A 27,002-nucleotide genomic window follows, 5' to 3' on the forward strand; every position below is an offset into this window, starting at 1 on the left:
CTAGAGTGCATATCATCTATTGTGAGAAGTTTTCCTTACACAGAATACTAGGGGAAAAAACAAGAAGCTAAGTAACTGGAAGAACATATGGAAGTTCATGGAAAATACTAGGGAAAATCCCAGGACCAATGACTAATACTCTGTTGGAAATAGCTAGGGACATAGAAACTAGTCTAGAAACATCTTGTCTGAAGAATATTAGCTCATGATTCATAGTCTTATAGCATTCTAAACCAGGGATATAGCCTTACATTTATTTAAGGAAAACCATGCTTTTGTCTCTTTTAGGTGAAAATGCTAAGAAGGGACAAGCAATAAGAAACTGAAAGGCCACAGACTTGAATGGGGAACCATCGGAGACCCCAGTGGTTTCTTTGAGGGCCTCATACTTGGAACTCTGGTCCCACAGCTTCCTTTCAAGAAGGCTACAGATTGCAAAATGGTGCTGCCTGAGTGATCAGTGATCAGTGATCAGCAGCATCATTCCCATAATGTAATCTTTCTCACGGAAGGAAGGGCTCTTAGGGGACTTAACGAGGGAGGGACATGAGGTGGTCACGAGATGGATGTCAGTGATAGTGATTCCTTGCTGATACTTTCTATTAAATCTAGACTTCCTGCTGCTCATTGATCAACTGGCGCAAAACCTAATGATAAATAATTCGACCAGGCTTCTAAATCATTATGTCTGTATCGATGAATCCTGAGGTGGTCTTCCTACTTAAAGGTTGTGATGTGAATGGCGGTGATTTCCACAGCACCTGTGCTCAGGCTTTCCACCAGCAGTGTGTAGTGCCATGAATTTTATTTGGTATTTCCAGAAAGTTTGAATCTTTAAAAAAAAAATGTTCTTAATGGAGTTTATTGCACCAAAAATATTGGAAAATAGAATAATACAAACAAAGAGGAAAAATAACCCCTCATATTATGGGGTGCCTGCCTGGCTCAGTCGGGTAAGCATGGGACTGGATCTTAGCTCAGTTCTTGATCTCAGGGTCATGAGTTCAAACCCTCCACTAAGCTCCATGCTGTGCCTGAAGTTTACTTAAAAAAAAAAAAAATCCCCCCATATTTTTATTTATTTCTAGTAGGATCATTCTCTATTCAAGTTCTAGATTATTTTTTTCAAAATAAAATTTATTGATTATAAAGATACAGGTTTCTAAAGGGGCACATTAATTTATACTCTGCTAAGAACTGCTCACATAAAGGAAAACAAACAAACAAACAAAAAACAACTTTTTCCTCTCTTAAAAGCTCAGAGGTAGCAAGCTTTTAATCTTCCAATGTTTTCTTATAAAAAGTTGTCACTGAAATAAACTTGAGGATGTATGTCTTACATGTCTAGCTTTGTTTCTTAGGCTATCAAGAACTGCCAGTAGAAGGAACACTTTCTTTCCAGGAAGTGAAGCAACTATATTTTAGTTTTGGTCATTATTCTAATGGTGAGATGTAGGTAAGGCTTTTCTAAGAAAAAGCAATTCGAGTCTTCTGGTTCAATTTGGCCAAGTAAATTCATGTGTTTGTATCTGTCTCACCACTATGAAAAAAATGTATGAAAAAGTGAAGTCTATGAAAGCCTCTGAAAAAGTCTATGAAAAAAATCTATGAAAAAGTGAAAATAAAATATGTATTAAGTAAAGGAATTTATCCACAATCATGACATGATGGGAAAAAATAAAACTGTCATGAATGCATCTGAAAAAAATTGAGATATCTCTGGGAGATTAAGGCAGATGAACATAAAAACTATGAGTGAGGGGAGAGAGGGAGAGAGAGAATTGCTATGAGGTAAGATTAGTGCTTTCTATCAAAACTCCAAGAAAAATGCTCAGCTTGGAGACAACGATTTCAAAGAGGTCCCAATCAGAGTAATTAAATATGAAGCTATTGGCCAAGGGTCAAGGAAAAGAGGACTAGGGAGCACAGAAATAAAAGAGCCAGAAGAAGGGTCTCTGCAAAGCTAATAATATGAAGAAGAACAGAAGTGAAATTAGAACAATGACCGCACAAGAACTCAGTAAAACAAAAAACAAAAATTGTAAAAAGTAAAAAAAAAAAATCTAACTTGTACTTTTAGGGAAAAACCAGAGGATTGTACATACAAGGAGACTGCTTGAAAAAGAATGCCTGGAAACTATTTCTTAGATATTGAAATATGATGGCCAAAATTAAAAGTTTAATAGAAGGGCTAAAAAATGTCTATTGAAGACTATTATAAACTGAATGTTTGCATCCCTCCCAAGCTTATACATTGAAATACAATCCCTCAAAGAAATGATATTGATGCAACATGGGGGCTTAAGTGGGTACGAGAAGAATAAATGAAACAAGATGGGATTGGGAGGGAGACAAACCATAAGTGACTCTTAATCTCACAAAACAAACTGAGGGTTCCTGGGGGGAGGGGGTTTGGGATAAGGGGGTGTGATTATGGACATTGGGGAGGGTATGTGCTTTGGTGAGTGCTGTGAAGTATGTAAACCTGGTGATTCACAGACCTGTACCCCTGGGGATAAAAATATATGTTTATAAAAAATAAAAAATTATATTTTAAAAAAAAAAGGCAGGGCCTTTGGGAAAGTAAGTAAGTATAAATCAGATCAAGAGGGTGAAGCTTTTATGATGGGAGCAGTGCCTTTATTATTATTATTATTTTTCTGAGCAATGAGAATAAAAGGAATTACGAAAAAGCAAGACTTCTACTGTGGAGAGAGACCGAAACTCTCATCAGCCTTCTATGAAACTTACAATGCAGGAAGATAAAGGTAAAGTCTTCAAAGTGCTCAGGGAAAATAGTACATATGCATAAAGTTCTATTTCAGATGTATTGGTACTCAGAAAGTACATACTCATTGTCTCTGCACAGAATAATTCCACAGTAGAATTTATGAAAAGAAAGTGAAGAAAAGAAGCATGGAACATGCAATATAAGACGACTTGGTGATCAAATTGAAAGAAAACCTGTAGGGATATCTGACCAATCTCTGCCAATGTAAATCTGAAATTTAATACAATGTGGGAAAAGATTTCCAAACTGGTCGAGACGTTATACAAATGCATAATGTTGATCTCACGACCCCGAGATCACGACCTGAGCTGAAAGCAAGAGTCTAATGCTTAACCAAAGGAGTCACCCAGGCGCCCTTATAAATTTTAATTCCATATCATTTGGAATTAACACAAATGACTGTTAAACCTTTTTGATAAATTTCATCTTTTAACACTGAGCTATCGAGCTCTATCCAGCTGAATGCTTTTCACTCAGAAACCTATTTAATGAGTTATTACTCACCACTGCAGGTATTAACAGGTTTATTTTTGTCCGTTCATTTTGGGTAATTTGTCTGTTATGTGTATCTAGTAATGAAAGAAATGTAACTGATTTTTTAAATTGGATTTTTAAAATGTGTGCCTTTTTATATGAGGATTTAATTCATTCAATTTATTATGTTTCTTGGTATGTTTCACTCTTCCTGGACCTTTCGCTGCATGTTTTATATTTACTATGTATAAATTTTATTTTCCTATTGGTAGTTTTTGATTACTCAATTTCTCTTATTCCTTTTGTCATCTCCTGGGTTTAAAAATATGTGTCTATGTATATTTTTTTCCAGATGATACCCATAATTTTTTGTAAGATCAAGCAGGCTCCATGCTGGGTGTGGAACCTGCTTAAGATTCTCTCTCTCCTTCCTCCTCTGCCTCTCCCTCCTGTGCATATTTATGCTCTTTCTATAAATAAATAAATAAAATTTATGAAGCAAAACTGTTAGATGTAAGAAGAAATTCACAAAACTACAGTATAATGGCTTATAGCTCTAATGATGCCTGTACCACTGATTTTCAGCAGTTGGTAATGAATGATTCCTCTTCTGTGAGAACTGGGCTGTTTGTCTCAAGCTCCTTTCAGAATTTTTCTGTCTTCTGTTTCTTTTCTTTATTTCTTTTTTTTTTTAAGATTTTATTTATTTATGAGACAGAGAACGAGCACAAGAAGGGGGAGGGACAGAGGGACAAGGAGACTCTCTGCTGAGCAAGGAGTCAGAAGCTGGGCTGGATCCCAGCACCCCAGGATCATGACCTAAGCCAAAGGCAGATGCTTAACCGACTGAGCCACCCAGGCATCCCTTGGTCTTCTGTTTTTCTTTTTGTTTATTCTATTATGATTTGGTGTGCTCCTTCCTCATTAAAAAAAAAAAAAATTCTTATTGTAATGTGCTTTAGAATGTCAGACTTTATTTCCCCATTGGTGTGGAAATTCTTGTTCTCATTACTGAATATTTTTTGTATTGCATTCTTCCTCTTCTTTTGGGACTGCAACTGCTCATACTGTTAGCCTCTCTATCATGTATTGTACTTGTCTCTTACCTGCTTATCTCTTTAATCTTTTCCTCTGTAATCTGGAGTCTGGATGATTTATTCTATTCTATTTTTGTGGTGTGCTCATACTCTTTTTTTTCTAAATTAATAGTTTTGGAATTTTATTTTTTCTAGTTTTATTGAGCTAAAACTGACATATAACAAGGTATTATTAAGCTGTACAATATAATCATTTGACATATGTGTATACTGTGAAAAAATTATCCCACTTTTATTAACACCCACCACCTCATATAGTTTCAATTAGTTCTTGCAATGAAAGCTTTTAAGATCTACTCTTTTAGCAATTTTCAGATATAAAATACAATATTGTTAACTATAGTCACCATGTGGCATATTACATGCCCAGTACTTATTTATTTTGAGTGTTGGTTTGTATGTTTTGACCCGAAGCCCCCATAGCCTGCCTCCAGCAACCACCAAACTGTTCTCTGTTTTTGAGTTCAGTATTTTTTTTTAAGATTCCATAATATAAGTGAGATTATACAGTATTTATTTTTCTCTGACTTATATATATCTATACACACACATACATATGTATATATTTGTATATCTTCTTTGCAAAAGTGTCTATCAGCTCTTCTGTTCATTTAAAAATATTTTTTTTGCACTATTGAGTTATATGAGTGCTATACATATTTTGGATATTAACGCCTTACCAGGTACATGATTTGCAAATAATCTTCTCCCATTCTATAGGTTGTCTTCTGAATTTGTTGATGGTTTCCTTTGCTGTGCAAAGGCATTTTAATTTGAAGTAGTCTTACTTGTTAATTTTTGGTTTTAATGTCTTTGCTTTTGGTGACAAATCCAAAAACCCATTGCTAAGACTTGTGTCAAGGAGCTTAACCCCTATGTTTTCTTCTAGGAGCTTTATGGCTTCAGATTTTATATTCAAATCTTTAATCCATTTTGAGTTGATTTTTGTCCAGTTTCATTCTTTGACATGTGCCTGTCCAGTTTTCCCAGCACCATTTGTTGAGGAGACAATTCTTTCCCCATTGTACATTCTTGACTCCCTTGTCATGAATTAATTGACCATGTTTGCATGGGTTTATTTCTGGGATTTATATCCTGTTCCTTTGATTTTTGTGTCTCTTTGTATGCCAGTACATGCTGTTCTTATACAGCTTTATAGTATAGTTTGGAATCAGGAGGTGTGATGCCTCCAGCTTTGTTCCTCTTTCTCAAGATTGCTTTGGCTATTCCATGTTTTTTGTGGTTCCATACCTAATTTAGGACCCCTTTTATTTACTTTTTCTGTCTAATTGCTCTGGCTAGGACTTCTAGCAGTGTATACAAGTGGTAAGAGTGAGCATTCTTGTCTTGTTTTGTCTTGTTAGATCTTAAAAGCTCTAAGCTTTTCATTGTTGAGTATAATGTTAGCTGTGCATTTATCATGTATGGTCTTCCTTATGTTGAGGTACATTCCCTCTATTCCCAGTTTGCAGAGAGTTATTATGAATGGATGTTGAATTTTGTCAAATGCTTTTTCTGCGAATAATCTTGACTTTTATCTTTCATTTTGTTAATGTGATCTGTGACATTGATTGATCAGCAGATGTTGAACCATCCTTGAATCTTAGGGATAAATCCCACTTCATCCCTGTAGGATTCTTTAAATGTATTGTTGAGTTAAGTTTGCTAATATTTTGCTGAAGATTTTTGCATCTATGTTCATTTGGGATACTGGTCTGTAATTTTCTTTTTTGATAGGATGTATTTGGGAGCACATTAAACATCTTATGAAATGGACTGGGGTTCTCCATTTGGAGCTGGCAAAAGTCAGGAAAAAAATGTATGCTAATTTGGTCAAATTTAAAACTTTTCTTTAACCTAAATAACAGCTGATAATTTCACTTTTCAGAATTAGAGTTCAGAATAATTATTTGGTTTTATTAGAGTGTAGCTAGGTCCAGCCAGTGTTTCCATTTCAACTGAACAAGTGTTTTTAATTTAGTGTGTGATTTGGGGTACTTCAGAGCTCACGGAATGATCTAAATTACTAACTATTCATCTATTCCACATGACTTGTTTCTATATAATTAATTATATCTATCCATATACATATTCAGCTGGAATTTGCCTCTATTAGATACAACTTTGAAAATGATCAGAAAGTTTGTTTGGCTTCTGTATCTCCCAATGCTGGACTAGGCATGTTGAAAGAAAGTGATTTATTTTCTAATAGATGTGTTACTGGGATGTGGAAATGGGCCATCTTATTTTTTCATTTTTTTCCAGACATTATTTTCTTTTTTATGACTATTAGGTTCTTTCTCTTTGCTTAGTTGTGAATATAGGAAGTAGGTCAGTTCTTCATTTTCAAAAGAACTAAAGAAAAGAAAAAGAGGCTGTCTTTAATTGGACACCACAGTGCTAAATATGATCCTACTTACATGTCCATGCTTTAATAGACTGTTTACTATAAAAAAATGTGGGAAAACATAATCTTAATTCAAGCACAAAGATTTAAACTGCAAACCATAACAAGGCAAGATGTAGAATCGTTCATTTTATTCACAGCTAGAAAACACTTCGGGAAGGCAGAATGAGTTGCAGATTTGCACGAGCTGTGGAGCCAGTGTCTTGGTTCAAATTCTGGCTTTCTCTATAATTACTCATGAGAGTTGCTTCATCTTTCTGTGTCTTAATGTTCCTCATTCGCATAATGCAGTTGATATTAGGAGTGGTCTTGGAGAGCTCTTGTACCTGATCAGAAACAAGTTCTCAGTAAATAGGAACTATTGCTATGGACTTCAAGCCTTCATCTTTCAGATGGGGAAACTGATCTAGAGGGATGAACAAACTTGGCAAAGCTAGGACTACAGTTCTCATTCTCTGATTTTCTTCCACCCAAAATGGCTGCTGAAGACTGTCAGACAAATCCTTTCCACCAAGGAAAATAAATTCTGCTTTTACTAAGGGAGAATTATCTGATCTATAAATTAACACGGAACATGTTAAATTTTGAGGCATCTGGAAATCTATGATAGACAAATAATTGAAATTGAAATTATTTTGCACATGCATATTTCTGTTTGAAAATTTTAAAAATAAAAGCGAAAATCTGCTTACGTTGATCATAGAGATTACACATAAGAGCATAAAATATGCATTACAAAAAGAAGAAACTTTTATGTCTCCTGAAACTACTCCAGATACTATGGTATTTCTGTCAACAAAGTATCAGGTTCTAGATAAACAATTCCACCCAGACTTTTGGGACAATGCTATTTAAAATCATTTTAATTTTTTTCACCATAAGCAATGCATTATGAAATATGGTTTCAAGTTTAAACTGAGATAAATCTTTTAATCATTAAGACACAAAAAATGATGTCAGACTATATATGTAGATAGTCATTTTTTAATTGGGAAAATAAAGACAGATAATTCTTCATGTTCAGTGAGCATTTGTACACCATTCTTTCTAAATACACCATCATTCTTTAAGAAACAAGAGCATGCTACATGAATAGACCTTCCCACAGGGCCTCAATTTTAATTTCCCAGAGTTCGGAGAAGCAATATCCATCAAGTTCCCTCAACTGTTGAGAATAATGCTGTTTTTGTCACACACAAGGTCTATTTTGAACTCAGACATACACACTGACTTTAGACTATAGGCTTGCAGACCTGTCAGCACAATGCCCCATTACAAATTGTCCCTTTAGCAAGATGACTTCATTTTAGCAGCCTGTTCTGGTTTCTACATCCTTCCAGGTTTCACAGTTCAGTGCAGTCAAACTAGGTGATGGCATTTTTAAGGCTCCAGATTTTATTGGTCTACGAATAAAGGTAGGTGGCCAGGTACTATTTCAGGGTTTCAGTTGGCAATCTGGTACTAAATTTGAGTATACTGAGACTAAGAAGGTTGTGATTTTTTTAAATACTGGGAACATAAATATTGGCATTTATGGAAATGACTGCTATAGCAGGAAGTGATTTCATATATCATTAGCTGAAATAAGATTATGGGAATGTCTACCTTTAATCTGAATGATCATTAAAACTTGGGACATATTATTTCTCAAGAAGAATTGATTAGAATCCAACCAAACCCTATTTACATTTTGAGCCTTCTACTTATTGGATGCTAATAGAAACCCTATATTTTAATTATTTTACCTATTACTTGCCCATTTCTAATTTCCTATTGAGACATAATCATGTCTGAAACAGATACATATATGGCCCATAAACAGCCATGTTTACCTATTTTTTAAGTTATATATATTCTTTCCCAGGATTAAATTTTATCCCCAAATGGGTCATCCCTATACACGAGGAAAGAGAGACAGATAAAGGTAGTAGTAGATTGAGATAAGCTAATGAAGAGACACATGGCATCACAAGACATTAAAGGAATTCTTAGGTCTAGCAAGAGTATATGACCAAAGAGCAAACTTCAAGTTATAAAATAAATGAGTCATGGGATTGTAATGTACAGCATAGGGAATATAGTCAACAGTATTATAATAATTTTATATGGTGACAGATGGTAACTAGACTTATCATGGGAATAATTTTGTAATGTGTAAAAATGCCGAATAAGTATGAAGTACACCTGTAACTAATAGAGAATTTTATTTTAATTGTGCTTCAATAAAAACATTATTTAGGTTTTTAAATCTTTCATTTCCTCCCTTAAAATAGAAGCGCTAGTAGCATGTACTCATAGGCTGGTGAGTACGAAATGAGACAATGCATGCCAAGAACTTAGCAAAGAACAATTAAGATTTATCTGTTCTTCCTCTGTGACAAATACTCTGCCAAATCCTTTTTGAATGTGCTATGCATTTTTCAAAACGATATATAAATAAAAGAAATCATTATATGTGTAATGTCTACATATATACATAATTTGAAAAGTATATGACTAACTAAATATGGAAAGGTTCATGAATTTGCATATCATCCTTACACAGGGGCCACGTGAACCTTCTCTGTATGGTTCCAATTTTAGTCTATGCGTTGCTGGAGCCAGTAGGACTAACTGTAACTAAAAACTAAAGAAATGAATGTACAAAATTTGCTATTTTGTTTATTGTTTTTGGTGATTATAGCATTCTCATGTTAACTTTGATAATTAAACTTTCTTGTCTACTACTTTGTATAATTCTCTCCTCTTGTTAACTGAATTCAGTGACACACATTCTCTATGGGAGTGCATTCTCCAAAGCAGAATTGGTCCAAAGTATCTATAGCAAGGTCATTCATACTTTGTATCCAGTTTTGTCCTATGAGGGTATGCAGCAGTCCAAGTGTTGCTTTTGTTTCACAGACCATTTAGAACAACTCAAAGCCAATGTAATACCAAGAGTTTTAAAGTATGCTCTTAGTGGGGTGCCTGGGTGGCTCAGTGGGTTAAAGCCTCTGCCTTCAGCTCAGGTCATGCTCCTGGGGTCTTGGGATCGAGCCCTGTGTCAGGCTCTCTGCTCTGCAGGGAGCTTGTTTCCTCCTCTTTCTCTCTGCCTGCCTCTCTGCCTACTTGTGATCTCTGTCAAATAAATAAATAAAATCTTAAAAAAAAAAATAGGCTATTAGTATTGTAAAAATCAAACTACCTGCAGTGAAAAATTAGCTCACTCTCAATGAGTTAGCAAGAAAGAAATTTTGGAGATCTCACAACTTTGCTTTGATAATTGAAAAATACAGCAGAAAGAATCCAGGTAATTTTTTTTCTTTAATAGAAGTTTTAGGGTATTAAGCTCAATAGATAGGAGAACCAGGGGCTCCAAATATTCTTAAAATGTTGGCATTCATTTAAAGTAGGGTTAATTCAGGAGAGATTTACTGGCACAATAAACACTGATGTTCTCTGGGGTCCCAGTTATTCTTTTTTTTTTTTTTTTTTTTAAGATTTTATTTATTTATTTGAGAGAGAGAGAGAGAGCATACAGAGAGGGAGAGGGAAACGTAGAAGCAGACTCCCTGCTGAGCAGAAGGCCTGATGCAGGGCTAGATCCCAGGACGGGAGATCATGACCTGAGCTAAAAGCAGATGCTTAACTGACAGAGCCACCCAGGCACCCCTCTGGTGATTCTTCTTATTCTAAACCTACTTGTGGGCTAGCAGAGACTGATTTCCTGGTTTTATAAATAATTTGTAAATCTATATCCTCAATTTTTCACCTGCAGTTCAGTTTCTCTTCTGTACTTTTTATCTAATAACCTACTCTATCAAGAGTTTCATTCTTTTTTCGATAAGCTATCTAGCTGATCTCTGGCAAGATGGGATTGGGAGGGAGACAAACCATAAGTGACTCTTAATCTCACAAAACAAACTGAGGGTTGCTGGGGGGAGGGGGTTTGGGAGAAGGGGGTGGTATTATGGACATTGGGGAGGGTATGTGTTTTGGTGAGTGCTGTGAAGTGTGTAAACCTGGTGATTCACAGACCTGTACCCCTGGGGATAAAAATATATGTTTATAAAAAATAAAAAATTATATTAAAAAAAAAAAAAGAGTTTCATTCTTTTTAAGGAAGAAGTTTTCTAGATACCATAGTTCCTATTAAGAATCAGAAATCTTGTCATTTAAATCTTTCCTCGGTGTCAGAAGAGACATCTGATCAGAAACAATTTGTTTTTAAAGTTTAAATCTAAATGAAGACTAGTTTTTTTAATGCTTTGTTAGAAAAGCACAAAATAGAGAACAACCCAATATTTTGTTGTATTTTCACTTTCATTGGAAATAAAGTTATCATAATTTCAAATAACAAATAAATCCTAGCACAATTAAATAATATTATGACACTAAATTTATAGAACCATAGAATAAAACTAATATGGAGGAAGTTGCCAATAAAGATTCTGATTTGATTCTGATAGAGATATTTTTCTGGATAATATCTATAGGTAAGCAGTGATTTCTTATATTAGTAAATTCAATATTTATTCAGCTAACATTGTATGAACCATTAAGGAGTAATTTGTTGAATGCATAATTCAATAAACAAACGCTTAATTTGAAATGGTAGGAACACATAAAGGAATAAGTAGTATAGTTTAAGAAAGAGCAAGGTTATAACATCATACAATTATTGTTTTAGCCTTGACCCTAAGTTTGATCTTTTCTTTAATCTGGCGTTCTCTTCTCTATCTGCTCCCTGGAAACAGAGACCCAGTTTGGGGACTCTGAAGCCTTAGAAAGGGATAAAACCACTCTACAGAAACAGCCTGGTTCTCAGTATGTGTAGGTGGAGTAGTGTTTCTTGGGGGGAATCCATGGTCAACTGTGAGATGAATGAGAAAGAAACATGAATTACAATTATCCACTGGGATATTGGGTGAGCTGGATGCTACATCCATCCTATCTAGGCTCATACAGTTACCTCAAAGGGTTGAGGTTAAGAGTAAATAAATATATTTAATGTACCAGCACAGGTGTTCATGCAGTGTAAATACAATATCAAAAAATCCCCTTTACTTTACTTTCTATATCTTAGTGACACCTGTAAATCTGAAGTATATTGGACAATTTTTATTTATAATAATAAATAGCATTATTTACTTTGTGCCAGACACTGTCCCAAGCACAAATGGATGTGTTTATTTCTCTAACATTGTGAAATGATAATTGTCATCCTCTCCTTTTTACTAATGAAGAAATGGGACATGTACTGTAAAAAACAGTACATGCAATAGTTAATAAAATCAAGACCAGTGAAGACAACCAAAAATATGGTTATAGTTTATTAGAACAATATAAATTACCCAACTAATTAGAGAAATGCTTCTCTGAAATGATTCAACTCAAATCAGTCTTTAGACATAAAAGTCACAATAAGTCAGTTTCTTGTATGTAACTATAATGAAAAAGTAGATCATTTCCTTAATGACCAAACAGGGAAAAACACAAAATACCATGTCAACAAATACAAATTAAAAAATTAGAAATGTATCAAGTGAGATACTATATGTTAAATTATTATATTATACTCAAGCTTCTGGGGAAAGTGTATTTATTGGGAAGTATGTGATGAAATCAGCAAAATACACTTTAGGAATCAACCTAGCTTCTCCTCACTAATGGAGTTGTAAAATTTGAATTCTTTCTTGTGAAAAGCTTCTTACAACAATGATGTACTATCAAATAAGGAATGATACTGCTTGTTAGAGAAGACAGTCTCCTTTAATAAGCTTATTTATCAAATGTCAAGAATAATAGTCTAACTTTATTAATTTTAATTTTTGTAAAGATTTATTTATTTGGGAAAGAGAGAGATCAGAGGGAGAGGTAGAAGGAGAGGGAGAGAGAGAGACTCAAATAGACACCCCATTGAGGATGGCGTCCCATTCAAGGTGATCTCGTGACCCTGAGATCACGACCTGAGCAGAAAACGAATGAGACACCTAATCAACTATGACACCCATGTGCCCTTATAATTTTAATTTAAAAAAAAAAAGAGAAAATAAATTATAGTAAAAGGCTTCACTCTCTGTAGTATTCTCAAACATAAACACAAATAGAAAAGAACCTATAACAGGCTTTCATTTGCATTTTATTTGTTTAAAGACATACACTATGCTAATTTTGTTAATGTTATTCTTGGGAGCTAGTTAAAAGGCTGTGGTTTTTTTATTTTCTTCCCTTGATATTATTTTTAAAAGAAGTAGGGCTATTGAAAAGAGCCCATAGAAAGGCAGGAGATAAAGTTTTTTCTATGTTTGTCTTTAAGTTCTAGATCAATAAATTTATTCTGTCAAACATTTTAAAGAGTTTTTATTTTTATAATTTTTAAGTGTATCAGTAATAAATAATGAATAACTTCCAATTGCAAAACATACATGTTTTTTAGTTATTTATTCACCCACCCTACCATTCATTCATTAAAAAAAAACGTTATTTAGTACCCACTACTAAGTGCTAGATACGGGTTCTGGTCACTGATATAATGAGTTAGGGAGGTATCTAGAAACAAATGATTTACTAGTGTTTAATGACTAACAATATAATTGTACATTAATTATGTGACTACATAGCAAATATATTTAATATAATTTTTAATGTAATATTTTTAAAGGAAAAACGGCTACTCTCCAGTTTCTTCAATGTCAGAAGTGTGTCTTACTAAGATTTATACCTGTTGAGCCAAGCAGAATAGCAGATACTATAATAAGCAGATACTCAGTAACAAACAAATGAGTCAGTGAATCAATATGAAAGAATGAACGTTAAGACTAGTTCCACACTAATGGAGCTTCCAGAAATGTACATGAGATGATAGTATTCTTTTTAGTATAAAAAACTGTACTTCCTTCTCAAACTAAGGGAAGACACAATCCTATTCCTTATTGATATTTGTTAAAACTATGGTCTTTTCTAGTATTTATTTACATAGGCTCACCTTCCAAATGTGCTGTTTGGTGTCACATGGGAAACATTTATCTTCACGTGCTTCTAAATCTCTCTTATATGATTCATACTGAATTTCAGTCCAACCACCTTTAAAAAAATAAAAACAAACATTCCCTAAGGTGCTCGAGCTCATGAGTTCCAATATACCATATAAACTGTAATAAACCATATGCTGCAGCAGTCTAGAATAAATAGCCCTTTTAAAAAACCGAGCTGCCAACAAAATTGAGATTCCATTTTTAAATGATTTTCTGCAAAGTAAACATTTTTCAAGCTTGATCGTTGTGTCATTTTTCACTGGCCTTTTTCAAGCTAGAAACAATCTGCACATGTTCTTTTAGTAAAGAAGGGTTTAATACACCACTGTGTCACCAAGTCCCAGTGAGCTAATTTGTTCTAAAGACAACATTACTACATCAATACAACGCAGCTTAACCTTCAACTCACCTTATTCTGTTTGCTTTCCACATCCCAGCTGAGGCTCTCAGCCAAAATGTTCCCTCCATTCTGGGTTCATTTCTCTCTAGGTGGAAAGTATGTGCATATAAACTATGCTGCTTTTGTATATCAGAGAAGAGGCAACATTCACACAATCCAAAAATCACACACACATACACATGCACACACACGTACACACACTCCTTGTTCTCTATCTTATAAAATATGGAATCCCTTCAGGGCGGCAGAATGCTTAAGACAGGGTTCCATCTTCAAGCCAAGTCCCCAAAGAGAAACTGTGAAAACCCAGAACTAACCCAAATCCACAGCTTTGTGTTTTGGCTCCAGTTTGTTTATTTCTTCTTTTTTAAAGGTCTCTTGCCCTGACATCCTTTTTCACATGAGCAGATGATGACAGTTCTTGGTGAAACTGCCATGAAACTAGTTCTTATCTTAATTTCACCCATTATTTCTTCCTAGCTCTTCTTTCCCAGATGCAAAATAAAACAGAAACACTTTCAATGTTTCTTCGTGTGTTGAATTCTGAGATTTAATTGATTTGTCTGCATTCAAAAATGGTGAGAACTAGATCCTTGCCTGTGCTAAGGTGATGTTATTTTCCAATTTTTCCTTTGAAAAATCATAAAGCATCAGTACATTGAATGGTTTTGAAAAAAAAAAAAAACACCTCAGATTTCATGCTTGATAGACCATTTGAAAAAGTTCTCAGGTTTGGTTTTCTTTTGTTTCTTTACAAAAAATAAAAATTCTATTTAGAAATTGTACAGTGGAAGAAAGAATGTTCTACATTTTGTCTTATAGGATCAATTTAATTAAAAGTTTGCTCACTTCAGGTTAAATATCATCATCTCAGATAACCATATACAGCCAAAGACCTGATACTCAACTTTCAGGAAAAAAAAGGAAGAGGCTAGAAAAAATATGAGCAAAAATGAGCTTGATAAATGAAGAATCAGAAGAATATCTGTCATCTTCAGGAGTACAGCTTTCCCTACAAAATTTATCTCAAGCCTGGAAAACAACTTGTGGATGGTAGAAACATTTTTGGTAGGGAAAAGCATCATAATTTTAGCACAAGATACAACTGTTTTCTCACCACCATTTTAATTTAAAAATGTCTCAAAGCCAAGGCATTCTTCAAGTCTAGCACATGATAAAGTCCTTGTTGATGTTTTGCAAACAGACAATTTTAAAATGTTTTCCCTACAGTTTTATCTGATTAGATGATCGATAGATGAGCTACAGAATCCAATTTCTAAAGTTTTTAAGATTACAAACAAGAGTTAGGTTAGGTTCAGGGCAATTAACTACTTATATTTTATTGAGTTCTAATTCCTTGAGAATTGACAAAATAGACATTACCAATGCCAAAGTACTTTTGGAGAAAAAAAACGGAGACATCTGATATTACCAGCTGAATTGTGTCCTCCCAAAATTCATGTTGAAGTCCTAACCACCGGTATCACAGAATGTGACTATGTGGAGACAGAATCTTTATAGAGGTGATTAAATAGAATGAGATCGTTGAGATGGGCCCTAATCTAATATAATTGGTATCCTTACAGAAAGAGGAAATTTGGACACAGACATGAACACAGGGGGAACACCATAAGAACATGAAGGCAGAGATCTACAAGCAAGAAACACCAAAATTGGCAACAAACCACCAGAACTAGGGGAGAAGCATGGGATTGATCATCCCTCACCACCCTCTGTAGAAACCAATTAGGCTGACACCCTGATCTTGGACTTCCAGCCTCCGGAACTGTGAGACAATAAAAATCTCTGTTGTTTGAGTTATGTTACTTTGTTAGGGCAGCATGAGCAACTTCTATGTTTGGTAAAGGTCATCTCTGTTTTTGGATCCTTTCCCGACTCTCAAAGTCTGAATGAATTGAAGTTTAAACAACTAAGTTGGTAATTTTATGTACTTGTTTTGCTTCAAAGCTATCCATGTAGGTTTTTCAAAACACAAATGCTCAGGGAAAACCTCAAAACCTACTGACTTAGAATCACTAATATGGGGCTTAGAAATTGATACTTATAAAAAGTTCCATAGAGCTTTTGATGGATCCCTTGTTTTGACAGCCACTGGTCTAAAATATGGGTAGATCCCACAGCTCTGGGATTGTTGATTCACTCCTTATTTTGGAGGAGGAGGGTGCTCTGGTTTGGTCAGTCATGGGAGCTTCATGGAAGTGACTTTATCTGAGGAACTTTAAAAAAGTACAATTACAGGTTGTACCTAAATCAGGGGGAAAAAAGGATTTTTTTTTTTGAACTTCCATGTGGTTACAATCTATACTCAAAACTGAGAACCTCAGGTTTAAGTTGAAGAAGTACAAGTTGTGAGCAATGACTAATAAGCTAATTAGCATTTCCAAAGATTGGATAACTCTAGGTAACCCAAATAAATAACATTTAACCTCAGAACTTACTCAACTGATACTTTTCTCTTTTGTTCTCTACTTCTCTCTGTGTATCCTCCCTTGATTTCTTTCTTGTCAGTCTACTTTATCTTTCTTGCTCACTCAATTCCCTTCTTTCTCATACCATCTGATCTCTTCTTTAATGTTGACTTGGAAAAAGATGAAACTGGAGTCAGAAACATGTACCATATTGCTGGGTCAAATTTTGTTCCTGAGCTGGAAATTTTGGAAATTGTTTGAGCTGAAATATTTCATATTTTCTTAAGAAATAATATCATCTAAATCAACATGCTTTTTCATATGTTTTCTTAAATATACTTACCTCTCATTCCCACAATCTGCCTTGCAATGAGAGATATGAGTGATGGTGGATACTCTATCCTTGGGCTACTTCAGAATACTGTTGGATTGAGCATCAGGTCTCTGATATTAAAGAGCTTAAGGAGCACCTAGGGGGGTGACAATGTTTTTCCATTTCTAGGTTTATTTCCCTGGTGCAGCTCTGAAGAACTTGGAAGACTTCCTGTGGAGCATGACAGCAGCTGCTAGAAGGCAGCAGGAAAGTACCATACATTGCACTCAGAAAAGGTGTTGAAAGGATAACAATGAGTTGTCTCACCACTGACGAAACTTTGAATGGTGCCAGGAGTTAAGAACTGCCAGCAAAAGTTATGACTGTGAAAGGCAGATAAACTTCTTTTGGGTTGAGTTTCATTCCCCGGATCCTCTTCTAGGAAAACCTGAGTCCTCATTTTCTTAGGACTGATTTCGTTTTGCTCGTACTACCATTTTGTAAACGATCTGTTTTACTCAGGTCCTTGCTATATCACAGAAGTCACACGCTATTCACTCCAGAGAATATATTGCAGACATAAGACATCAAATCTATTCATCACAAAGCAAACCAGTATTAACTGTACATGAAGCCAAGCAGAGAAAAGGTGTCATGTGTTTGTAAGTTTTTTCCTTTGGTTTTTTTTTTTCTTTCCTGCACCATACTCCACTTTCTCTTCCTTTTTTTCTTTTGTCCTCCCAATTGTAGTAAGGAATGTAGTTTTAAAACTATCTCCTGTTCCATGGAGCTGTGTGCACAAACAAATCGGATTTCATTATAATGTTTTTCAAAAGTTGACCATTTAGAAGTGCCTATTGGAGCACAGGACTAGAAAACATTGGCCCAGATGATACCCATATAATTAGCAGACCACATTTTCAAAAATTCACCAAGAAATCAGATTTTCATTTATAACGACCAGTTGTTTTGGTGTGTTTTGGATAGACATGGTTTACTTTGCAGGAAAAAATGCCTACTTGCTTTGTAAAAGTTTTGGATGCTTTTTCCTTCCTGCTTCATAAGTAAGTGCTGTAGCTATTTATTCTTAAGCTTTGTGATTAAAAAGAGAACACAGAGCTGCGAATCTGAAAATAAAAAAGTCAACAACTCACTCAATTGTTAAATGATGACAGCATCTTTAATAAAAAGGCCTTTGTAAAAACATGGGGAACCACCCTCTCCCTGCCTCGCTGCCCTCAAACATACTGACACAGATACGTAGCCACCACTCTTATCAGGCTCACTGGCCCTATTAGTTCCCTAGGGCTACTAAGTACTGTAAGTACTTTTTCCAGCTAAGTACCAAGTACTCAAACCTGAGTAAGATTATTGTCTCACAGTTTCAGAGAACAGGAGTCTGAAAGCAAGTTGTCAACAGCATTGGTTTCTTCTGAGGGCTCTGTGGGAGAATCTGTTCCATGACTCTCTCCTGGTTCATGGTGATTGTCAGTAGTCCTTGGTGTTCCTGGTTAATAGATGTGTCACTCCAATCTCTGTGTCCATCTTCATTTAATATTCTACCTGTTATTCCCTGTATCCAAATTTCCCTCTCTTTGAAATGACACCGGCCATATTGGATTAGGGCCCATCTGAATGACTTCATCTTCACTTGATTACATCTTCAAAACTCTTTCCAAATAAGGTCATATGCAGAAGTCCCAGAGTAGGGCTTTTACATATGTTTTTGAGGGGCTCAATTCAATTTATAATAGTGGGACATAGGAACATTCCATATATGTCCTTATACAATGCTTGAATTTCAATGTTAGAAAAATAGATCTTTTGACAAAGAAAACTGTGGGTATGCATTCAGCATGCATGTGTATGTTTATAATCTATTGCTGCCTATATAAAAATTACTCAGTGTTATTTTGGTCCTAATTCTAATTCTAGTTCTCACTTTCTACAAATTCTATCTTTCTTATTTATTTATTTTTACAGAGATGGAATTCAGGCTTTCTTCTTTATTTAGATCTTAATCTTTTATTTTGGAAAATTTTAACTTATACAAAAGTAGAGAAAATAACATGAAGAAAGTACATACATTTACCATCCAACTTAACGTGTCTGATCCTGATACTTCAACATACCTTACCCACTCCACACATCCATCCATATTATTTTGAAGAAACATCATATCATTTTATCCATAATATTCTAAATTGTGTCTCCAAATAATAACTATAATCACAATGCCCCAATTCATTTATATTATTGGTCAGTCCGCAAATTTTCTTATATATTTTCATTATAATTTGCTAAAATCAGTGTAAAAATACACTTGACGTTGTAATTAGTTGATTTTTCTTTTAGATCTCTTTTAATCTGTGAGTTTTATTTCCTCTGTTCTTTATAAATTTGAAAAGACACCAGGTCATTTTTGCAATAGTGCTGGTCTGAATGAGATAAGAAGATTGACTCAGAATGACAATGACACACAGCTTCCTCGGGCTGAACTGAAGAGTGTGCTTAGTGATGTAATTGATTTACATTCTGGCACAAGCTCTTTATCTCATGAACTTGTAACAATTCCCAAACCTTTCACTTTGGAGACCACATTTTGAGAGGCACTGTTTTAGAGTCTATCACCATCTGCATGCTGTTTTCTGAATCTTCAGAATGTCATGTAGCATATTCCCTTGGCTCCCCTATTTCATGTAAACTGGAAGGTCCTCTAATGCCTCGATCAGATTGAGAATTAAGTTTTTGGCAGGACAGCTTCCTAGGTGGTGCTGTATATTTCCAACAGCAGGCATGAATGTCCGGTTACCTCAGTATTTGTGGTGTTAACTGCATTTAGTAATTATTTCTTAGATTTATTAGTTCACAAGTAATGGCAAAATAATAGTCTTATTCTACCATTCATTTTTCATATATGAGTGGGGATGGTTCTATATTTAGAAACTTCTTTTAATCCACTTATGGGGTTACTTTGAGATATAGTTTATATAGGAAAGGCAGGATAAATCTTTGTTTACCCTTATTACCAGTTCTAAAAATACTAAGGTGTTTTGCTCAATATCCTCTAAAGGTGACCTATGAAGGCAATAATGGATGTGGATGTGTCTATGTGTGTGATAAATTATGGATTTTAAACATGTGTTTCAATGCACTGCTATGGTTGTTCGAACTCTTCCATCTTTGGCTAGTGGGAGCCTCTTTGACTTGATTCCTGAGTCTTTCTGATATCCCCTTAAATAATACATTTCTTGATTTCTCATGGGACTCAATGCCCCAGGTTTATTGGTGTATCTGTTGCGGCTGACCTGAAATCAGTCTTGGTGCTTTCATGGCCTCTGTTTTTTGACTCTCTCTCTGCTTTCTTTAAAGATTTATTTACTAATTTTGGAGAGAGTGAGAGAGATTGGGGGGAAACATAGAGAAGGGTGGAGAGAGAGAGAAAAGTAGGCTCTGTGCTCAGTGTGGAGCCTGATACAGGGCTCAAACTCATGACCCTGAGATGATGACCTAAGACAAAACCAAGAGTTGGATGCTCAACCAACTGCATCACCCAGGCATTCCTTGACTCTTATTTTTATAGTACTAGTCTGGGATTCAGCTGTTCATTAGATAGTGTTTACAATCTCTTCCTATATTTTATGAAAGGCTTTTTTTAACCCTGAAATGAAGATTATTGTAGATACAAAAGAGCCCTTATGGTCTTCAAGTTACTCAGATAAAACCCAGATGGTTGGTCATAATTACCACAATAAAATTTAATTTTAAAATTTAATAAAGGGAACTTAATGATAAAGTTGCTATCATCCCTAAGAGGACATTTTGGATCCTATGGGATTCAATTCTCTTTAGCTGTGACAGTAGATCCAACTATAAATTCCCCTATAGGGATTTAGCGAACAATCTTAAAAAACTAGTTCGGCCCAGTTTTGTTGTTGTTGGTTTCTTCTTCTTCTTCTTCTTCTTCTTCTTCTTCTCCTTCTCCTTCTCCTTCTCCTTCTCCTCCTCCTCCTCCTCCTCCTCCTCCTCCTCCTCCTTCTTCTTCTTCTTCTTCTTCTTCTTCTTCTTCTTCTTCTTCTTTTTTAGTTCTTTTGTATTGTTTTGTTTTTGAATCACAATATGGAAGTAGTCTTAGAAGGTCACTGTTTCAAATGATTTTAGTTACAGACTCATCCATTTATTTATTCTTTCAACATATTTATTGAACACTGTTTAAGTATATAGAGGACTGGAGATTCAGAGATGAAGAAGATAAGAAATTGCCATCAAATTACTTATCATACATGGGGAGATTAAATTTCAAACAGTATCTATGATTTACACAACACAATTTAAGCAACATAAGGGAAAAATTAAATGTATTTATTCTTTGGTTCTTAGTTGAAAGGGTAATTCAAATGCATGATAAATTACAATTTTCTTTTTTTTCATTGTAGATGATAGATTATAGAAAAAATAAGATTAATAAAAAGAAGTGTATTTAATGAAAACAGTAAAACTTCGAGTTAAAGAAAGAAAAATTGAGGCTTTATCTGCTAAAACTGTGAGACCTTTAAATGCAAAGTGCCAGACATCTGGTTACTACAGCCTGAGGGCCATAGCAATAAGCAGGCAAGAAAAAGGACTATGTCATTCTTACAAATCCTGACCTCAGACTTGACACAAAGCCAACACATTTTAGTGCTTGGCAATGTTACTTTATTGACACATGTCAAATAATTCTAATTTATGGCCATATAATCCTACATCTTGAGGTTCAGATTTGCAACACACAATGGAATTCAATACAATGATAATGTTAATATTAGAGCCAAGTAAAATGAGAACTCAACTTTTATGTTGAGTTTCAGGAGTAACAAGGAGAATCATAAAGTGCTTAAGTGTTTTGGTTGCTTTACTAATTCTGTGGCCTGTGAATGTACTTATATCCTTAGTGGGTTTAGCCCTTTATTTATTTTTTTTTTTTTACATTAACTAGCCTATGATGCAACTTAATTTTGTAGATTATGAATATAAAACATGTCATATGCAAAAAGCTGATTTTAAAAAAATCCATGGAAAGAATTCCCAGTAAGTGTCCAATTTTTTTGAAATTTATTTTATTTATTTCTAATTTTTTTGAGGGTCCAATCTTTTTGAAAAAGGTTAATTATTATTTTTGATAAATGAATATCTTATTTTGAAGGAATCTCAGAAAAATATTCTCAATTTCACCATTATCTTTGCCAGTATTAAATATCTTTATTGTTGGTCATTCTCTCATTTATTTTCACATATTAAACAGTTTTCCTTTTAAATTAATGATTTTTTTTTGTTACTAAAATTGGGTTAAAAGTACACAAAATAAACTATAGATTGATCTTATGAATAACAATGTAAAATTTTTAAGATAAAAGTAGCAAACAGAATCCAATAGCACATTAAAGAAAGAGTTGTATTTACTTCAAGATTGCAAGTATGGTTCAATATTAGGAAAATCCTTTGGTCTGATTCACCATATTATTAGTTCTATTGAGGAAAACCACTTATCAAATCTATAGATACAGGGAAAATATTAAAGGCTATTCCTTCCTTGACATTATAATATATATATCTCAATCCCCAAGCTAGCATTTTACATAATTTGGGAATACTAGACCTATTTCTACTAAAGACAGGGATAAAACAAGGAAACTTACATTGCATTGGAAATATGAAACAATGTAGTCAGAAAGAAAATTGTATTTAAAATAGTAACCCTAAAGGAATATCTTTTGAGTTACTATTTTAAATAGCATCTTCTTTTTCACTATTTCTTCAACTGATTGAGTGTGTGTGTATGTGTGTGTATATTTGTGTACGTGTGTGTATGTATGAATGCGTGAGAGAATACAGAGACAATAGATTATGAAGAACATTCATTAACCCATTAATAGGGATTATTTCTGATATATCTGAAGGGATATTTCAGAAAAAACTGACTTTTTTCTTTATACTTTACTGAATATTAAATCTTATTTTATAGTAAGTACATCATTTTTAATTTTTAAACTTATTTATAAAAGCAATTATTGTTTTAAGATATGTCAGAGTGGAATAATATAACATAGATAATGACCTGGATTTAAAGTCAAATTACCTTGGGCACAAACCATGATATGATATAATATAGGTATCTGGCATCACATAACCAATGCTTGAAGTCTTTTAGTCATTTCAAAATTTCAAGGGAGTAAAAATTGCTTAATTTTTATTCACTTTAATAGATACTGACTGTCTTTAATATTAGATTAAATATAGAATAAGGAATACACACTGGCTTTCCATTCTCAGTTTCAGCACACCATTCCTTTTTAAATTCTTTAAGATTTTACTTAAGAAAAATGTAAGTTATATGTTAAGGAGGACATAGGATCCAATTACTGATGACTAAAATCCTTTAGGAGAAGTCTAATTTTACATAAGTGTTTTAACAGCACGTTTTAATTTTAATCATTTAAAAATCTTCCAAATTGTAGGAAAGAATGGGCTCCTTCAAACATGATATAGTTTTTCCATAAATAAATGATTCTACTTATTAAATATGTATCTGTTGATTTTCCACTGTCTCAGGCACTGTTTTATGCTTCAGGGTTCCATGATTATTAAAAAGTAAGGCTCTGCACTAAAGGGACTAGAAGGGGAGACTCGCACGTAAACAAATAGATGACATGAAGGACTTGGGGACACAAAAGAAGGAGAGGTTTTATATTGGGGATGTGGGCAAGAATAAGATTCAACAAAGAAATAATGGTTAAATTTATTTTTAAAAACTGAATGTATTTTTCAAGGAAATATCAGAGTAAGTGTATGTGCAATTGATGGAAGTAAAGAACTAAGAGTTGAGCATGATTGGATATTGGATATTGGACTAAATAGAGGATAAGAAGAGATGGCTCAACATAGGCAAAGAAGCAAAGCCTCATTTGAATGGCCTTGTCATGTGAAGAGTCCAACAGTGCTGACCCCAATTTCTGGCGAGAATGAGCTCCTCTTAATGTCTTCACTGGTGAACTGCTAGTATAGATTGCAAGATTCTAGTGAAAAAAATCAACTCTTCTTTGAAGCCACTCTGGTTTAGCACTTATGACAAAGCATTTATACATAAATACTTGTTAGATGACTAAAATACAGGTGAATAAGGTGAGTTAGATTATTATGGGGATGTCAGAAATAAACCCTCATGTGTTAGAATAGGCCATATCCTTGGTATAAGAGGATATGCTGGTTTTGAGCAATTGAATTTCACTAGTACTTTCATTAAGTAGGTTATGATTGAATGATTTTTAGAAAGACATTTGTTTCCCACCTGTTTTTACCCTTCAAAGATCTATTTTTCTTGGCAGAGTCACACCTGGAGATTTGGCTCCATATGAAGTTTGCATTTCCATTAATTCTAAAAACATATAGTCAAGGTTTAACACACACTTAACTTTCAGTTAAGTTTGCTCTTTTTATGGGCCCCAAGCACAGGTGTATTAAGCTTTCATTGGTCATTATGTTATGACATTATGTTATTTTAAGCAACGATCCTGATTTTGCTGAAAAACATGTTAAATATGTATAGAAATGATTTTGCAAAGGTTTGTTTCTCACTGAGATTATTCAAGTTTTAGAGTAACCAAGTCAGCTATGTTCTAGTAAACTAATAATTCATAAGCATTACTTATGGTTTTATTTATTCTGTCCCTGGGAGCATTTTAATTTGTAGCATTTCTGTCATGCAAACAAAAATGAACAAATACACAAACAGAAACTTAGTAGAACCAGCTACAACAGGTAGACTTTTGTTAAAGTTATTACTTTATCAGAAGAATTAGACTTGTTATTTATTTAGGGCTAACATTCAGCTGACATACTGTGCCAACATCATGATAGGCACTTAATGATGTAATAAATGTGTATGGAACTGAGATGAAATATTAGGCATTATGGAAACTATGAAGAAATTAAATAAGAAGTCTACTTTCAAGGAATGAAACATATTTTAGAGATCTTACACAGAGACAGCAGAAGTTTCTAGAGACAGAAATTTTAAAGACTCTTTTCCAAACTTTTCATTTCAGTGTTGAAGAAGCACAAGCCCCAAGGGAAGAAGTGACTGGTCTAGAATGCACCATGGGGCCTCCAGAGAAAGAGGCTCAAGGGGCAAGTGTGGTTACATTGAGGGCAGATAAAAAATCAATTGATTTATCTTAAAATATACATGGATATGACTAGCCAAGGAGAGTAGAGGACAATATTTGCAGTATGTGGGGAGGACATAGTCTTGTAGCCCAGGCATCAGCTGCACTATGACTAGCTGTCCTCATCCCCATATCCTTTACCTGCTGTCCCAGCTCCTGTGAGAAACACAGTCCATTCACTAGTGTCCCCCCAAATCCATGCATAACTTGTAGGACATCTGTTTGGAGCTTTACCAAAGATCTAAATGGTTGTGCATTGGAAACCAAGGCTCAGAATTGATGGTGCCTGCCCTCTCTCTGGCTCCATTCCCATTTGTTTTTCCTTCATATTTTTTCCATTTTATCTTGGAACAAAAACTGATGATGCAATCTTTATCTCTGTGAGGTGGAATTTTAGTAATTTTAGAAACCTAAAAAAAATTACTATACTATAAAAATTACTATATATTACTCTCAATTCAATAATGTTTGTATTATTTTATAAATAGACAAAAATCAAAATAGTAAGCCATCATACTGAAAACAAAATGCAATTAAATTTTATGTAATCAGCCTATGGACCATAACCAAAAGATGTTCAATTTTTTAAAAATAACATGATACATCCAATTGATCTTTTGATAAAAAAAAGTTAAGATCAAAGAATGGAATACTTTATTGTTAAAAATTCCTCAAATTTACTGACTCATACTTTTGTTTTATTTTATAATCATTTATTATTATTGTTCTGATTTCTTCCTTGTACATATTTTGGCAAGGGAAAATACAAAAGGGAAATAAATTATAAGCCATTAAATATAATGGTCTGGCAATTATTTCTAAAATTTACCTTTCAGCTATTTTTCATGTGTAACTTATCTTAGCCCAAATAATGTCTGATATTAAGCTGGGAGGTATTTCCATTTTTATCTTTCGATAAACTGAGATAGAGAACAACTGAGTGACTAGCTTTATTTAAAGGTATGATCAGGGGCACCTTGATCGCTCAGTTGGTTAAGTGTCTGACTTCAGCTCTGGTCATGATCTCAGGGTCCTGGGTTTGAGCCCCCTCCTGGAGTCCCGGGTCCAGCTCTGTTCTCAGCAGGGAGACTGCTTGTCCCTCTCCACTGCCTCTTTCCCCAGTTCATGCTCTCTCTCAATATCTGTTTCTCAAATAAATAAAATCTTATAAAATAATCTTGAAAATAAATAAGTAAATAAATAAAAAATAAATAAATGTATGACAAAACACAAAAATATTGGCATGGTGATGAAGTAGCATTCTTGTCTTAAGCAACAGGAAATCCATCTAAGCCGCCTCTCCCGTCCATGTGAGTGACCCAGCTAAGCTAAGCACTCTGCTCTTCTGGAAGCATAGCTCATGATTACACAACTGGGTATGCTCTCCCTCCTGTCTGTCCTGTGACCTGATGATGCAGTAGGACAAATCTGCATTTTAAAATTCAAATTAGCCACTAGTGGGTCATGAAATTAGTTTCATAGCCTGCAATAAGAACTATTTAAGGAAAGCCAATACAATGATATCAGTTTTCCTAAATATGTCCAATGAACTTGAAGGTACACACATAAAGATCTTTTACAACTATCTACCTGTATGAGTCAGCTGAAGCTGTCATAATAAATTACCACACATTAGGTTAATTTAAATAACAGATCTATTTTCTCATAGTGCTGGAGGCTAGAGTCCAAGAGAAAGGTCCTTGGCAGGGATGGTTTCTCCTGAGGTCTCTTTCCTTAGCATGCAGACAGATGCCTTTTCATTCTGTCTCCACATGGCCTTCTTCTTCCTTGTGTGCATTCATCTTTGGGTCTCATCTTTTTATAAGGCCACTGATTCTATTGGATTAGGGTCCTGGCCTTACGACTTCATT

At 34.4% G+C, this 27,002-nt stretch overlaps 1 protein-coding gene across 3 annotated transcripts in view; it reads right to left on the reverse strand.

The window, feature by feature from the left end:
• Positions 1-6,886: 6,886 nt before the first annotated feature.
• Positions 6,887-27,002, reverse strand: part of LOC309859927 (uncharacterized protein C8orf34 homolog) — a 570,857-nt gene continuing 550,741 nt past the window's right edge. For all 3 annotated transcript variants that reach the window (XM_082721209.1, XM_082721210.1, XM_082721203.1), the window contains 2 exons: positions 13,737-13,834; positions 6,887-7,095 (listed from right to left, as the gene is read on the reverse strand). In XM_082721209.1, coding sequence (XP_082577335.1) covers positions 6,910-7,095; positions 13,737-13,834 — 284 coding nt within the window. In that variant the 3' untranslated portion in view covers positions 6,887-6,909. The remainder of the gene's footprint in view (positions 7,096-13,736; positions 13,835-27,002) is intronic.

Source organism: Mustela nivalis (assembly GCF_964662115.1).
Source record: "Mustela nivalis genome assembly, chromosome: 2".
NCBI classification, from domain to species: Eukaryota; Metazoa; Chordata; class Mammalia; order Carnivora; family Mustelidae; genus Mustela; species Mustela nivalis.